Consider the following 18024-nt stretch of genomic DNA (forward strand, 5'->3'; position numbering starts at 1 on the left):
CATCTATAGCCTTTGCTAACACAATACTGACTCTTCAAGCTGACCTTGATAGCCACCTGTGCTGCTTTCTCTGCTTCCAACTCCTCGGTACCCTGAGCCAAGTGTCGCTGCACTGCCTCCAACTGGATGATCAGCTCCTCCCGAGCTCTCTATGCATCCACCAAGACAACCTCACAGCCAACACCTGCTCCCACTGCCTCTGGTACACAGAAAGTCCATGCCTGCAGCAACTTCAACTCTTCTCAACTGGTCAGACTCCCACGACTGATATCCGCAACGACTGGGGGTCCAGCCCCGGTGGGGTCGAGGGGCAGCGCCCTCGTGGGGTCCTGGGGCAGCACCCTGGGTGCGCTCCTTGTCGCAGTACAGGGCGGGGTTGAGGGGCGCTGCCCCTCGCCGCCAAGACCAAATTAACACTCTGAAACCCACACAAAACTGCACGGAACACACCATTTTTGTCATTTTCTGCCGATTCTACACTCTTTCTGGCAATTGCTAATGCTTCCCCTTCCCTATGGCATCATCTGATATTCATTTTGAGCAACTTGATTTTGTCGTCTATTTTTTTTTTTTTTAGAAAACCTCCTGTCACCCTTTTGTGATGAAATCCGTACGGCTTCAATCTTGACACTGTCTACTGATTGCATATGGATGCCTCCTTCCTAGAGCTGCCACGCACACGGGTTTTGATGAAACAATTCTAAAGGCGTCTTCACTATTTCAATCTTCTGGAAAAGCCGTACTTGTCTACAAAACCGTACCTCAAATTTGAAAACTGTATTGCAAATATTAATTTATCTGAAAAATCGTACATCATCCTTCAGATGTGAAAAACCGTACGGTACTCTCTCCTTCAAGTATGAAGCCGTACGGTACTTTTCCTAAAAACCATACGACACTCCTTTCCCTAAACACCGTGCGGTACATAAGGAAACCGTACGGTATTCTTCCATTCACTAAGAAATCCGTACGGTGCCTATCTGATTGCATCTGATAAATCCATATGGTCACACTACATTTGAAAGTTTGTACGGTGATAGGGACTCAAAAGCCGTACGAATGCATTTGATAAATCCGTACGGCCACACTGCATCTGAAAAGTCCGTACGGTGATAGGGATCAAAAGCCGTACGGTGACTACATAAAATCCGTACATAGCCTACCTGCACCAAAAGACCACAAATCCGTACAACAGTTTCCCTCCCTGAACTTGTATGGCAGGAATGATGGAAATCCATACAGTGCATCATTGTTATAAAATCCGTACATCATACATTAAAACCTGTATTGTTTAAAGCTCAAAAATCCGTACATCATACATTAAAACCCGTATTGTTTAAAGCTCAAAAATCCGTACATTGTCTTCACTTCAACTCCTTAAAAAAATCGTACACCGTACGGATGCAAAATGATGAATTCCAAACTACATAAAATCCGTACTTTCCAGGGAAGGGAAAAATCGTACACTTGCTAGAAAGCCGTACCTCTCAGACTTTCCAATCTGCAAAACCGTACTCTTCCTCCAAATTTCGTACGATGAGCAGGTTAAATCCGTGCGGTGCTTCAGAGTATAATAAACCGTACACTAGCGCCCAACTTAAAAACCGTACAACTCAAAACCAAGTGAAGACCGTACGGTGAGCAGACAAAATCTGTACAGTACTTTTTTCATTTTAATTTTTTTTTTGTTTGAAAATCTCACTTTTGGAACAATTATGTACAATATTTACATATATACAGTACTTACAGTCTTCTCTCAGTTATTCGTCCACGGGGGTGCGTTACTTTTTTCATTGCAGACATTCAACTTCGACCTCTTCACTACGTCGAATACTTTCTGTCGGTCTAGCATCCACTATTTTATTGCTCCATTATTGCTTACTTCCCGCATCTTGTACGTCTCGACCCATTTAATTTTGAACTTGCCTGGTTTGATTTCATTCCGATCGTTGTACTTCAACACCCACTGTCCGAGTTGAAACCTGCTACGCTTGTTCTGTGTCATCTCCATATCGCCCAGTTTGTTCCCGAAGCTTCGTACCATGGACTCCGTCAATTGCCCCTTCTGTCCGTCAATAACACTTTCACTCTGTACTGCTACAACTTTTATTGAGCCCTTCCTCTTTGTTGCCTGTGCAGACGGTATCGTGTGTCTTCCTTGCTGCCGATACCTTTCTGCTATATTTGTGGTTCGACGTAATACTTTCTTCCAACGCAGTTGTACAGTAGAATCTTTCCTTCTTTTGGGTTCGTACTGTATGTTCTGTTCTTCAGCTTCAGTCATACCCGCGTTTCCTTCTTCGGCTTTTCTGTGTTGCTTCGAACATTCATTTCCTCCTTCGGCTTCTCCATGTTCCTTCAGACATTCATTTCCCCCGTCGGCTTCTCTGTGTTCCTTCGGACATTCATTTCCTTCTTTCTTACCTTCGTCGATCCTTAGCATATTACAACTTGGAAAGAGCTCATAATCCTCTATCTGCCATGGTAAAGACCATTTACTGAATCCAGATCATCATCTCCTTCCAATCGTAGGACTCCCTCCTGATTGGGTTCCATACTCTGTCTCCTCTCATCGTCTTCTCCTTTAGAATCCGACGATAGAGCTTCTTCTCCAACCATCTGAGTGTGTAGATCAATGACATACTTTCGGCCTTTGCTTTCAAGTGATAAAGTATTTTTCTTCCAATCGTGCTTCACCTTGGCTTGTATCAGCCACCCCCGGCCTAGAATGGCATCATATCCTCTTTGCTTCAGTGGGATCACGACGAAATCCAACAAGAATGGTTGTGTTCCAATCATCACTGGTTGTGCTGTCAGGACTCCCAATGGCTTGATTCCATGTTGATCGGCCGTTAGCAGCTGGAATGTAGGCAGCCATAATGTCGGTTGTCCCAACTTTTTCCAAGTGTCTTCAGGCAACACATTGACACCGGACCCTCCGTCCACAATTGTTTCCGTCAATACAGTCCCGAGAATTCCCATTTCAACGACTGTCGGATAGCGTCCGGATGAAAGAGCTAACAGCATTGGATCTTCTGCACTTGCGCCACTTTCCTTCTCCTTTTTGTCCGCTGCACTTGCTCCACTTTCCTGCTTCCTTCCATGTTCTCTTGGTAGTTGAGTAGTGGGAACGATGTTTGTGAGTGCCGATCGGAGTTGAGGCATAGTGAGCAACAGATCACTTATCCTGATGGGTATCTCGGCTTGCAATATTTGCCGTACAATGTTCTGTTCTGTGCAGTTCCGTATAGAGGTACTCGGCGTGTCCTTTAGGTGTGCCGTTTCTGCTTGTGTTGCTTTCTGGATCTCTGCCCGTGCTTCCTCTAGTCTCTTCTTTTCTTCCGCTGGGTCGGGGTACACTTTCGCTTGCTGCAGTTTGATGGCTAGAACCTCTTCTTCGTCCGTCCCAATGGTGATCAAGTTTACTCTCGACTTTGGACACCTAGCATCTTCATGATCACCAGGTCCACACCATCTGCATAACAACTTCGGTGTGTTCGCTGTTGTACACTCTCAGGCGAAGTGACCCCACAGATTGCAGCGCGACATTGAACTATCGGCCGGCCATTGGCATCGTACTAGATTCGACTCCTCCCACCATTATTGTTGTTGTTTTGATTGTGTTGATTGTTTCTATATCCTCCCGATGTGGCACCTTCCGTACTGGTATTCCCGTTCCCTCCTGACGGGGATGCCTCCTGCGTCAGGAACACTTGCTGCGGTGTTCTTGCTTTCAAATTGAAAGGGCATTCCTTTACCGAGTGTCCCGGAATTTGACAAATCTCACAAAATTGATCTTTCGGGCAGGATCCCTTTGTATGGCCTTCTTTCTTACACTCCGTGCACCATTGGTCATTACCCTTAGTCTCCTTGTTCATGTTTTTGAATTCCTTCATCATCCGCATCATGTCCTTCTGGAGGGCCCGTACCTTCTTATTGCTTTCTTCGTCATCGCTGCTATCTGCTCCTGAAGATGCATCGTCTTCTGAATCGGACGAGCTGTTTTTCTTCTTCTTCTTTGTCTTCTGGTCACTTTCGAGGTTCATTGCCCGGTTGTACACTTCATTGTATGTTGATGGTGGCACGATCTTCATCTTTTTCCGTAGCTTCGGGTGAAGGCTTTCAATGAACCATCTTTTCTGGAGCCCATCTGCTGGCTTATTCTCCATTTTACTGATTAAGTTCTTCAATCTCCTAGCAAAGACCCGTACTATTTCATTCTTCTTTTGCTTGGTATTGAATATCTCGGCTACAATTTCATTATCATCACGCAAAAGTTGAAATTTTGCGATGAACTCCTTAATGTTATCCCAACTATTTAATTTCTATGGATCAGCATCAGTTTACCAATCAATCGCAACAACCCGTAGGGTAGCAAGAAATTGTCGGATCCATTCGTTTGTATCTGTTATGCCATTCGCCCTCCAGATCGTTTCACATGTTTTACAATGTTGAATGGGATCAGCTGCTTCATCACCATCAAATTTAGGCAATTTTTCCTTCGGACCTGCCATTATCACTGTATGTTGGGGGTTTTGTTGTGTACCTGCGCCATTTTGCACTCCCGCGTTGTTTTGAACACCCGCGCTGTTCTGAGCTCCCGCGCTGTTTTGAACACCCGCGCTGTTCTGCACACCCGCGCTGTTCTCTACACCCACGCTGTTTTCTGCTTTCGCACGGTTTTCAATACCCGTGCTGTTTTCTGCTTCCGCGCTGTTTGGTGAAGAAGAGGGTTTGTCAACCGAAGCCGTTCGTTCCGGAAGTATATCTCGAACGAAGAGGTCACTCCATGCTCGTGCTCCGTCGGCACTCCGAGCCGTGCGAGTCGATCTCCTTTCGTCAGAATTCTCCTCTCGTGGCATATGTAGGTTCAGAAACTCCTCCTTCGCTTCTTCCACCACTCAAGCCGTTGTTGAGTCTCCTTCAACAATCCTTCCGCGCTCTTGTTTCCGTCGGCAATTTTTTGAAATCTCCTTCGACGCTATGTCTGCTGAGCCAGAATTAAATTTTCCTGTGCAACACGTATGTCATCTTTTTCTTTCAGCTTATTCTTATCTTTGTTCAACTGATTCGGCATTTAATTCATATCCGCCTGCTTGCGTACTAGGTCCATCGGGCAACGACGCCAAATGTTTACCGTACGGGTAAATAAAAACAATGCATACAGACAATGAACACGAACATGAACAGTAGAATTATATTTGCATATGCCCACAGTACATTATGCTTCGATGATAAGATATATCTCTACAATGCTTCTCGAAGGGGTTATAAATACTTTCCGAAGAACTTTCTCGAAGGAGTCCGTCGGCCACATACATGTTGTTACATAAAAACCTTTCCGAAGGGATCCGTCGGCTGATACACAATTTCCTTTTCGAAGGAACCCGTCGGCTGATACACAATTTCCCTCCCGAAGGGACCCGTCGGCTGATACACAATTTCCTTCCTGAAGGGACCCGTCGGCCGATACACAATTTCTACCGACGACATATATGAATTGATATTTGTCAATATTTAACACTATGACTTCATTCATATTTCTCAACATCAATGTAAGTGTTTGCATCTCCAAGGCGTCTTCAAACACTTGTATATACTATATAGTCTAATACAAATTTACAGGAGTAAACATGACTTATGCTAAAAAATGTCGTTGCAAAATGTGGACTCCATCCAATGCATCAAACAATGCCAATGCCTGGATAATGTAACACACCTCTGCTGCAAGGAATGCAATGCATCTTTGTTTCTAGATGATTGATTTTATGAAAGTACACATATTTGATCAAAACCTGCTTTGATACCATGGTGGTTTTCGTGGATCACTGCAAATGTACTAAGCACTGCCATAATGTCTGGTATGTATTTTCGAAATGGCAGCAACCTCTTATCTAAATTTGAGAATAAGTGATGAAGAGACGTGTACCGTAAATATTCATTAGTTAGATAATTAATATAATAAGACTTAATCATATATATATATTTCTCTCATATAAACTCATATATGATATAACATGTATATATAAATCATATCTCATATATAATTATATATAGATTTAGCTGACAGAAGCTACCAAACATCAACATAAGGAAAATAGTATTATTTTATTGCTTTAAAAAATTATATAATGGGGTTGATGGCTCAAAGTTTTGGTGGTTTTGCTTTTGCATTGTGGCGAGAACTTGCGTTCTTTTAAAAAACCCTCAAAGACGAAACCCTCAAGTTAGTTGATTTCACTGGCGAAACATCCTCCCTAGCTGGTTTATGGTGGTTTCACTTCAGAAATTACATTGGAGTTGCGATGGAGCTTGTTTTTTGCAGAGACTGAGGGGTTTGCAAATTAATAGGGTTTTATTAATGATTTTTGCAGATATTGTTTATGCTTTTTAGAGGGAAAATTTGGAGGTTATTGGCATGCTATACATGTTACTTGCAAGCCTTTCCTATTGCTGATTGTATCTTTTGGTGTGCATATTTTGAGTAGTAGATTGCAGATTCTCTAAATTGTGGAGACTAAAGAACAATAGTTACAGCCACAGGCATACACGTTTAAGGAAGGCAATAGTTGATTTCTTGGGCTGTACCATGTAATGGGATACCTATGTGGCTGGCATGAGGATTTCCTATCCTACGTGCTGCATTTTTGGTGGACATCCCCTGTTAATAGGAAGTGCCTTTTGTTTGGAGGATAGTCAACAGAGTTTTGGGTTGAACTTTTGTTGTTATCATGATTCAGAAGGCCATACATGAAATAAACATTTGTCTATTGTACTTCAAATTATATTTTGTGTATTTGTTGGGATATTTGAGATGGATTTCAGGTCTTTAGGAGTTTGAATTCTAGTGGAGCATCTATTAGTATTCAGACTGGAACAACTTTTAGTGATCAATACTTTTTATGTGTATTCAATTGGGTTATATAAGATAGATATGACTGGAAGATTTTAATACCACGAGGTTGGAGCAGCAAATGGCACCCTCTAAATAGCACACAACCCAGAATAGGTTGCCAAGAACCTTAAGCAATTTGTAACTTCTTAAAATCTAGTCTTCGACAATGAAGCGGAGATAGCAGCAACAAGTGATATCAAACTTGAACAGTGAACTACTGTCATTTATCAAGTTATATCGCTGTTGTTTCATATTGGGCATTGTTTGGAGGTGTTTTCGGTAGTGTTACCATAAAATAGTGTTTCTAGTGCAAAATTTCACCATTCCACTCATTTAGACAAGATTAATATTGTTATTTCTAGTTTGGTGTTTGGTTTATGTATTTGGACATTCTAGGAAAATGCACTTGTATCAGCTTTGTAAACCTTATCAGCATTTACAACAGCATAGATATTATTTGTTGTATTGAACTTTCATGTTGTCCTTTTCCAAGAAAAAGGGGGGTTCTTTAGCACACCACAAGAGAGAGGGGGGGAGGATTAGTCCTGAAGAAAAACGTCTGCTGTTTGTTACCCCTGTTTTTAAACTTTGGAAATTTGAAAACTTTTGGTATTTAAAACCTTGTGTGGGATAGCTCTTGGTTTGAAAGGTCTTTAATCATCCTAAAATGGAGAGATTCTTGTCATTTCAAGTAAACTCATTAGTTATCATGAAAATCTTAAAGAGTGACGTAGATGGCTTTCAGACATGACAATTTGTATTTTTTGCCTACCAGAGATTCAAAAGTTATTAATTTCTCAATCCTTTAAGCTTTTTTAGTTTTGGTTGCCACCATGAAAGATTTGTTTTAGTTTGAAATTCAATGTAAGTTCATTCCCAGAAAAGGTTAGAGTTACAAATAATCTGGAATGAATATGTTATCAGTGGCAAGAAAAAGTTTTGAAGGTTGTCAAAATCTCTGATGAATCAAGCCCTCAAGGCTCAAACTGTATGAAAGGATTTCCCATTATGACTGTACTTCACAAAATGTAATGATATGGGTATTCATGATGTGAAAATGCTTTGTTGTTGTTGATCACTTGTAGCTTCAGTCAGATAACGAATTTATAAGTAAATCATTCTTATATATATAAGATAAAAGATAGAAGAATGATTATATATATAAGTGGCTACATATAAATTAAACTATTCAATTGTATTTTGCTGAAGAAATTAATATGCATTCTAATTTTATAATAAAAAATGACAGTGTCTATTTATGTATATAACATACATACATACATACATTATATTATATTACATACATACATACATACATACATACATACATATATATATATATATAAACTATTATTATTATAAAGCATATTAATGAACCTATTAAATTTAATCGATCCTGAACTGACTGATGATAAGTTATATCATTTATAAGTGGCTACATATAATTAAATGATTTAATTGTATTTTGCTGAAGAAATTAAAATGCATTCACATTTTATAATAATAAATGACAGTGTCTATTTATGTATATAACATACGTACACACACACACACACACACACACACACACACACACACACACATATATATAAACTTTTATTATTATAAAACATATTAATGAACATATTAAATTTAATCGATCCTGAACCGACTGATTATAAGTTATGTCAATTTAAGTAATCGAAGGAGTCAGTAGTGTTCTGTTTCAAAATGCTGTCTCATGCCCACGGGCATGTGCATATATATATATATATATAAACTATTATTATTATAAAGTATATTAATGAACATATTAAATTTAATCGATCCTGAACCAACTGATGATAAGTTATATCAATTTAAGTAATTGAAGGAGTCAGTAGTGTTCTGTTTCAAAATGCCGTCTCATGCCCACAGGCATGTGAAGTCATGTCCTTCAAGGACATGACTCCACATGTCTCCCTGCGGGCATGTTCCACTGTATATAAAAGAAACTATGCAGATCGAGATTTACACAGAGAACACAGAAAATCAGTCAAGTCTTCAAAGTGCAATCTCATCTGCAAGGACCTCTATATATATATATATATATATATATATATATATAAAATACGAGTCAGCAATCAGACTTGCTTACTGAAATTACTAAATACAATATTGATAAATAGTATCAATCATGTATAAAGAGAAACAACATACACCTTGCTAAACCTGATCATCAAAATTTAACATGGTATCAGAGCAGTGCTGTGATCGGGAAACCAGATCAGGGGTCTCGTATCAAAGCAGATCGTTTGCTGGGAATAATTGAAGTACACATCTGAAATAATGATGTGGAACTTCCTGACCACTTCTAAATGTAGGCTTTCCAAATAGTCCATCGTTAACTACAATTGCGAAGACAAGGATAACTGATACATCACCCCTTGAATCATGAGGAAGGAACTATTGGATTGTGAATATGCTAACAAATGTATGACTGTTACATTAGTGCTCAGGAATTGTTAGTTGTAGCATTTTGAAAGTCGTAGTGAGAGGGTGCCACTACATAAATGAATTCAAACTACGCTGGGTGCTACTTACTACATAGCCGATGCCGCAGAGGGTGAGTTGGAGATGCTTGCTGACTACGAGTAAATGGAATGAAAGAATGGATAAAATAATCTTGTTGAGTGTAGACCGCTCAGTGAAGAACTTTTATAAGTTTTTATTTTAATTCAATGCCACCGGCTACAACAAAGAATATTTATTTAAACTTGGATGGGAACCGACGATGGAAGGTTATTGGATTATGGCACACAAAGCTCTGAGCTATATTAATAATTACGAGGCAATACAATCCTATCAAGAGTCAAAGTCCCACCTTCTATTATGCTCGACGTCACATGTCGAGTTGTCTCTAGACACAAGGTATAGAGGGGTTTATGCTCTTTGTTATTGTAATAACTAATATATTATTACTGAGTTTTTTGCAAATTTATCAATGGATTCATAAATGCCATCAGACCAGCTCCCTGTTCAGTCAAGATTGCATGCAGATGAAATAGCATGATGGTGAAAGTGTTCTTCACTACAAACAAGTCAGGGAGTCTGAATTTCTTGTAATACAAGGCTACCATCATGATATATCCTCAATGTGCAAGCCCGCAGCTTGTGTAAAACATGCACAAAATCTGGCTGACTGCCAAATGTAAATCAAAATGTCAGTATATAGCATCAATTTGCATAAGTAAGAAGATATGAGGTGTTAATGGTTGTGTTGCATACCGCAAGATCCAAGCTTCAATGAAATGATAACACTGCACGACTCACAATGAGTACCCTATTAGAAAGGCTAGAGTTACTGTTGCACCAAAAGATTGACCTGTCAATGCCCAATACAACCAATAGTCTTATAGAACCATAGAAGGCGGTTAAGCCATGTTGCGAATCTTGTGAGGGACGCTGGCCTACCTGCTAATAATCCCTCTCCCAACGCCACTCGCTGTAGCCTGCGAGTTCGAACTTGTGACCAAGCTTTGATACCAATTGAGGCCAAAGTTGCCATTAAACCAAAAGATTGACCTGTCAATGCCCAATACAACCAATAGTCTTATAGAACCACAAGAGATGGTTATGCCATGTCGCAAATCTTGTGAGGGACGCTGGCCCACTGCAAACATACCCATGTTAAACTAATAGATGACAAATCATCTCCAACTTCTTCTCCAACACGAAAAAGAGCTGATGATATTAATTGATGGAAACTACCATATATATATGCCGCATCAAGTGTTTGTCATTAGTGATGGGGATCACCTCCTTTGGTCAATTTCTTCCGTTCATCAATATAGAGAGTTGTCTGAATTAAGTTGATCTTGAAAAGGATTAAGCACAACTTTAGGAAAGCATCTTGGGAGTGTTGCTGCAGATATATATAAAGAGGGGCAGATCTCCTCCATTGTAGTAAAATTGCCAGCCAAAACGTGGTTGGGATCAAAGGTTGTCTTAAGTGGTGTGTCGAGTGTTCTATTGATAAAGTCATACATAACATCACACAAGCCTGTGAACAACGATCCCCAAGAGCTAGGAGATCTAACAGATGCAATTTTATGTTTTGGCTGGACGACCGGAGGATAGTGTCTTTCTGTTTTCCCACAGCTAGGAATCAACATATGCCGTATTGATCTTCGATGTATTGATTTGTTTTGGACTGCTGAAAAGTTGTGGAATCAAATGAGGTGGTAACACATATGGACCCTACACTAGAGTCGATTGTAGAAAGAATGCCAAAAAAATAATAATTTTGAATGACAAGTTTCAGCAGGCTCTGGAAATTACACTTGAATGCAGAAGGCTTGATAAGTTAGAAGAAGCAATCATGGAAAGTGATGATGTTTTTGGAATGCCTTCTTGTTGCATTAGTATTTCTTAAACTCTAGCAGCCATGTAAAGAGGACCGTTAGGTGCTTTAAACATATCAGATTGACTAAAGCTATGTGTCTGTTTAGGTTCAAGTGGAGAAGAAATCGGAGGTTGAGGATCCAACTCAACAGGATTAACCACATGATTTGCTTCTTGTATCTTCTCATCATAATCAATATGGTGATCAGAAGAAGGTTGATTAATAACATTTGTTCAGTGGAAAGGTAAAGGATTAGTGTAAATATGCAAATTCCGATTAGGCGATGCAACAAATTTATTCGTGTTATTAACTTGAGCATCAATAGATTTAACCTTAGAACAATAGATTTAACCTCAGAATCAATAAGGTCCCGAATTATATTCGTCAAATGAGAACACTTTTGAGTATCATGACTTGGTTGATAGTGATATTGACAAAAGGCATTTGAATGAAAAGACCTAGGCAACAATTGACTAGGATCAATTTGACGAATAGGATGAAGGTTAAGAACTCGAGCATGAATCAATTTAGTCATCACCTTAGACAAAGGTTCAGATAATTGAGTATACTGATGATTAAGATGATATATAGAGGAAAAAGTAGCCGTACCTCTAGATGTAGTAGCCACTTGATCATTAGGTATATTTGTAGACTTGATTTTAATAAAATTGTTGGGTTGGATTTCCGACCGCATCACTCTTATCACTAGAAACAGGAGCCATCGAAGTAGTGCTCTTGAGTTGAGTCACTTGTAACTGGTAATGGTGAAGCACTACACATAGATGTGAAAATGAGGTACTCAATAAGGAGAATCTTATCCCTAATGTCTTTTTGTAAATTAGAAATAAAGATAAGCTGAATATCATGATCAGGCACATGATAGAAATCTGAGTATACAAATGTTTAAATCTACCAATAAATTCAATAACTTTCTTTTCAGCATTTTGCTTACAATGCATCAAATCAGTTAATTAAATTTGTGGACCAATATTATTTTGAAATTTTTGAATGAAAGCATTAGCAAGAGTTTGGAAATAATCAATAGAATAAGGAGGTAGAGATCAATACCATTGCAAGGCTCTATCCCTAAAAGTACGCAGGAACAACTTAGCCATAAGCCTATAGTCATGAGCAAAATCACTACATATAGTCTAGAAAGCTTTAACATGAATTATGCGATCTTCCTTACCATTATGAGTCTCAGGATGAGGTACCTCAACATGTTGTGGGATAACAACACAGGATATCCAAGGAAAGGGGATTAGCAACATCACATGTAGGAATATTGCACTTAGATTGAGCTAATTGAGCAAGTTGTTGAACCAAGGTACACGGCTGGATCGCAAGAAACACTAGCAGGCATAGGGATACGAGATGGATTAGGAAAGTTATAAGAAGCGGAAGGCATATGCAAGGATGTCAATGGAGGGTGAGAAGGAATGGGTAAAGGGTTTGAATAGGTAAAATGAACCACATTATATGAAGGTAACGAAGATGGAATGGAGGTAGGAGGAATACTCACAGGAAGTGAAAGGTGAGGAAGATCAATACTTAAAGGAGTGGACACTTGTGTAGTAGTAGTCATAAGAGGCAGAGCATATGTAGGTATGCTAGAAAGAGTGGTAGAAATTGGAATAGAAGGTTCAATGGTTGTGGAAGGAGGAGGATATCCTATCTCTTGAGCACATTCCATCAAAGACTTAGCATGAGAATTAATAAGGTGAGATATATCACGCAAGATAGAAAGGTTATTATCATCGTTGTTAACAAGCTTCATAAGAGCTTCAATAGCAGCAACACTATTGGGATTCTGATTTTCTTGAGCAAACCATGTTTCCAATTTATCAAATTCATTAGAAAGCTTATCAACTTGTGAAGGAGGAATTGTAGAAGTATCATCTTCATCATGGGATGAGTGAGAAGAGTTATGCTCCATTATAAGATGAGAAAATGTGAGTATCATCATGAGTCCTAGAAGGAAATTCATGATCAAAGGAGTCCGTGAGTCTACTGCTTCGCCTAACGGGAATGCTGTAGGTAGGACTTAGTGTAATTAAGCTCATAAAAGAGATAATGAGATCCAACCATGCAGATGTAATAAAGAGCATAAAGAAAAGAAAACACTCTATCTAATTCCAAAAGAAAAAGGCACATAAAACAACTTAACACCAAAAAGAAGGGGGTTCATGTTGGGCTTACCAAAATGTTCACAGGGAAAAGGGAGGCACTTTAATGGGATAGTAGGTCTCCCTATTCCAAGGTTCATTGAGCCATTCAAATAGATATGTGAGGGAAAGGGGAATTTTCAAATATGATTCCACTTATGATCCAAATTAGATTAGTTAGAATCCAAAGAAAGAAGGGTGCTAATACTAAATTCAAATCATAAAGAAGAATGCAATACAAGGAAACACTCTCTTTGGCCTTTGACAGGATAATGTAAATTTGAAATTGAACTATTTGCTTCAATAATGTAAATTTCAATGCTATGTATACAATTAACCCAATTAAGATATAGATCTAGGGTAAAGATATAAAGGGAAATAAAATATGGAAGACACACCTTGAAATACGTAGAAAAAAAGGTATTTCGGCTCCAAAACTCGCAGAGCTGAACTTTTTTTGAACTTCTGATCGCAGATCTTGGAGTAAAACCCATAAATATCCCCGAAAAGGCGAAAACAAATATTGAAGGCCTAGGTCAACTTGGAAGGGCGCCTTTCCACTAGGTTGACATTGCCCAACAATTTGTAATTGACAACTCTAGAAAGCTTACGAAAATTAGGTTCCAGATATGTAATCCTTTTCGTTGCCACCTTGCAAATCAACACAGAAAAGAAAGGTTTTGTGGTTGGGGTTTGATGAGGGCTTACTTTGGTCAAGCCCTAGGTTCAGGAATTAACTATAAATTAGAAATGTAAATGTAAATGACTGAAGAACAAGATAAATATTAGGATTCACCTTGTTTGAAACCCTTGTTTGTAAGGATTTTGTATGTAAATGTATCGTAGATATTGAATTAGGAATGTAGGGTATCTCCACACTTTACAACAGATCTACGATAATCCCATCGTGGTGCCATGGATATAAATATGCATCAATGAAGAAGATGAATGCTTCAATGTAGATCTCTCCCCTTGATGACCAACAATAAGCTAGATCTTGAAGAGGAAATGTTCACAAAGAATCCTTCAATGCTCGATAGAAATCTCCTTGCTTGAATGCTTGAATGCAAAAGACAAAAATCTGGACTTGAGAGCAAGAGCTTGAAAATATGAATAATGGTGTGAGTGTGATATGATATGTAAATGAAGCCTCCAAGTCTTCTTATATATAAGTTTTCGAGTGGTAAAACAATACAAGCCGTTAAGAGAATGAAATAAAACTAATTAAACCCTTGAGACCTTTTGGTCCCTTAGCCTCTAAATCACTGGGGACTATGTCGACCCGACCAGGTCGACTTGGTAGGACGAGGTCAACTTGGTGGACCTAGTCCAGAGTAGGTCAACTTGGGTCGACTTGGTCTTGGAGATTAGTTCAGAGGAGCCATAGGAAGCTCAGACAGATACCAGGAGAAATATGATGGAAAATGGAAGAAGATAGGAGAAAAAGAGATTGAGCACAAGCATGTCCATGGTGCGAAGAAGACATTATGGAGAGGGGGCCAAAAGGTCATAAAAAGGCAGATGAGTCCATTTTGAGATGGTACAACTTCTAATGAAAAGTTGTTGGCAGGCCACTTTGGCAAAATGGGAGTGCGACGATAGAGTGATCACATATTTGATTGCCATTTATCTACCAGATTGTTGTAAATTGCTTAACTATATATATATATATATATATATATATATGAGCATGTTAGTGTAATTTCCTTTTTCAAGTATTGTTCAGGTTTGATTTCATCTGCAAGCATTATTCAAGTTTTATGTAAAAATAGCCCCATATTTGTAATCACAAACATATTGCTTGCTTATATGCTTAGATGGTTTTAAAAAAAGCTGATCAGCGATCGCACTCCTCTCACCCCTATAAGATTGATATCACTTGATGCTTAACAGATACCTCTACTTAAGGTACCCAAGCTAGTATGTTCCTTGTGTATCCATCAAACTGCCTTTGTTGGACAAACATTCTTTCATTTAGATGCACCAAATATTTCTTTTCTTGTTCAGTTCATCTGGATAGTTATTAGCCTTGACTTGTGTGTTTTACTTCTTACTTTGCGAATTGGACAGAGGATATGTTCAACACAATTTAAAACAGTCAAGTCTGTTTCAAGGAGTTATCCCACATGTATCATCTTTCTCCCTTCCACTCCTATCAAGTCAAATTGTATATATTTCATCGTGACCAGTGAGAAGATCATGACCGTAATGTTTTGGGAGCATAATTATTCTGGACTGCTTCTTACAAAGCTGTTCTGGTTCTTCTGCAAACTATCAGATGAGTTGTTGACTTGTGTCTTGAAGACTAAGGGCTAGCTTGTTTTAATAACTACACTATTCTTTAACAATATTATCATACACAATAATGATCTATTGGTAACCTACTAAAAATATTGATTAAACATAAAACTAAATTTTTTAATTTAAAAATAAAAACACACCATTGCATGCAACAAACTTTTAAGTAGATATCACTATGTTAGTAAGGTCTTTTCTGCTGAAAATGCTCATTTTGCTTTGTTTTGAAATTACCAACAGTAGAATGAAATAACAGAAACACATTTTGGACATATTTATATGATTTGTCATCTAGTGAAAATATTGATACAAAAGCTTATCGTTACATGCAACAAAAACTGAGTTATTAGATATCACCATGCGAATATGCTCCCTTCTGCTGAAAATGCTTGTTTGGTTTTGTTTCGAATTTCTCTACTAATTGAAAATCATTTTCAACATAGCTATGATGGGGCCTCTAGGGCTTGTGATGATGATATAATTTTTAAATTTTTTTCTCTCTTTAACCTTGCCTCAATTTTGTTATCGTATTTATTGCAGGCATAAGTCTTAAAAAAGAGCAATGGGAAGCATTCAAGAAGGGTGTTCCAGCAATCGAAGCAGCTATAGAAAAGATAAAGGAGGATAATTGAAGGCCTTCCAAATGGGTCCTTGCTCTCTGGATTTTGTTGATTCCTATTTAAAGCTTCTGGATTCAGAATATTAGGCTTTAGTAGTACCATTGTAAAGGAATTTTGGCCTTCTCTCTTGGCATATCCTAATGCGACTTGCTCTTAGAATTCTGAGCTGTTCTGTTTATCAGTAGACTATCCAAGTTTAGCTCGGAGCTCTGTTAATTAATAGCAATAGTATTCGAGTTATACCAAGAGGTATTTCTGTTAACAAATATATTTTAGTTTCACTTTGTTTAAATCATGTATATTTAATGTGTTTTTTTTGAGTTATCTTTGTATGGTTTTGAATGCATTTTTCAATTGTTGTGTTATTATGTTGCATCAACATGATTGTGCTCTTGTACAAGAGAGTATCCTTTAGTTGTGTAATTTGTTGACGTCATATAAATCGCCAATCATGTCGATTAGCAAAAATATAAATAAATTACTTAAATTCGAAAATGTGGAGGTTGACGCTGGTGCTGATTGCTCAGTTTCTAGTTATAAAAAATTATATCATTGTTGTCATCTAATACAATTATCTGCATCGTGTCGTACAGGAAAGATGTTCAGAAATATATTTGAATCCAAGTTGTGCCTTGATTCTTTTTATAGAATGAGACGGTGGGAATACAAAGGAATAAAATGCACAAACAACTCGAATGTTTAAGGACACTGTTTATGCTGCGGTAATCCTTCTAGCAATTAACTTCACAATGTAACACTGTTCTCATTAATTTCAATTGAACGATACATGGAATGCTCTGTTTTTGGCAACGTAATATATACTAAACAAACCATTAAACAGAGAAAAAGTAGCTATACATATCTAACATGAGCTCTGTTAGAGTTAGTCCCTGCCAATTGTTTAAGAAAAACAGACTTAGATGGTATTTTACATGCATTTTACCTCCGAAGATTCTAATACCTGTTAATGTTGTTTAAGGAATCATAGACTTTGCTCAAGAGAGTAACCAATATAAAATTAAATAATGATTATAAGTTTATGCAAAGAAATACTTAGGGTTCTGTGTGATTTTTTAATTACAAGTTACTTTTGAAAATAAAACAGTATTGAACTGTAGAACTTAAATTATTTCGATGAGAGGAATTAATTTGTTTCAAATGACAACATTAGTTCATAGTACACGATTTCACTCTAGAAAACTTATAGACAATAATAATAATATTAAAATGAATATATAGAACTTTTCACCTGGTGTAGAATTTATACTATTCGTATTGCTTATTTTTTAAATAATAAAATTGGAAGGGTGAGTGAGTAGTTGAGTTGGTGCTATGCATTAACCATGGTTCGATTCACACTAGATTACCAAAAACCTTTTGGGGTGTAAAAAAAGGACTTAAAAAAATGACGCTATCCATTGGATTGAGCATTCCAATCGTTGGAGCTAGGGCATCTTGTAATATTGCGATCTTGGAGGCTCATCCTTGATCGGATCACGTTTTGTAGGTTGAGGGGGCGAATGACAGTTTGGTGGCTTGGATGAAATGCAAGGATTCTAAGGGGTTTTTGGAGGGAGAAACCTCCACAAGCTAGAGGGGTGGTCATCCCACGTGTAGCATGAAGATGAGTTGAATTGAAGGCTAGGGGGTGCCAAGGAGGATCATGTTGTAGGAGGGAAATGC

General features: G+C 38.2%; 1 protein-coding gene across 1 annotated transcript in view; it reads left to right on the forward strand.

Moving 5' to 3' along the window:
- LOC149570377 (RNA polymerase II transcriptional coactivator KELP-like) overlaps positions 1-16665 on the forward strand; it is a 119179-nt gene extending 102514 nt beyond the window's left edge. The window contains exon 3 of the mRNA XM_089823023.1: positions 16262-16665. Within this exon, the coding sequence (XP_089679149.1) occupies positions 16262-16353 (92 nt within the window). The 3' untranslated portion in view covers positions 16354-16665. The remainder of the gene's footprint in view (positions 1-16261) is intronic.
- The last annotated feature ends 1359 nt before the right edge of the window (positions 16666-18024 follow it).

This window comes from Cupressus sempervirens, chromosome 3 (assembly GCF_028749045.1).
Source record: "Cupressus sempervirens isolate cs-2001-9-10 chromosome 3, ASM2874904v1, whole genome shotgun sequence".
Taxonomy (NCBI): Eukaryota; Viridiplantae; Streptophyta; class Pinopsida; order Cupressales; family Cupressaceae; genus Cupressus; species Cupressus sempervirens.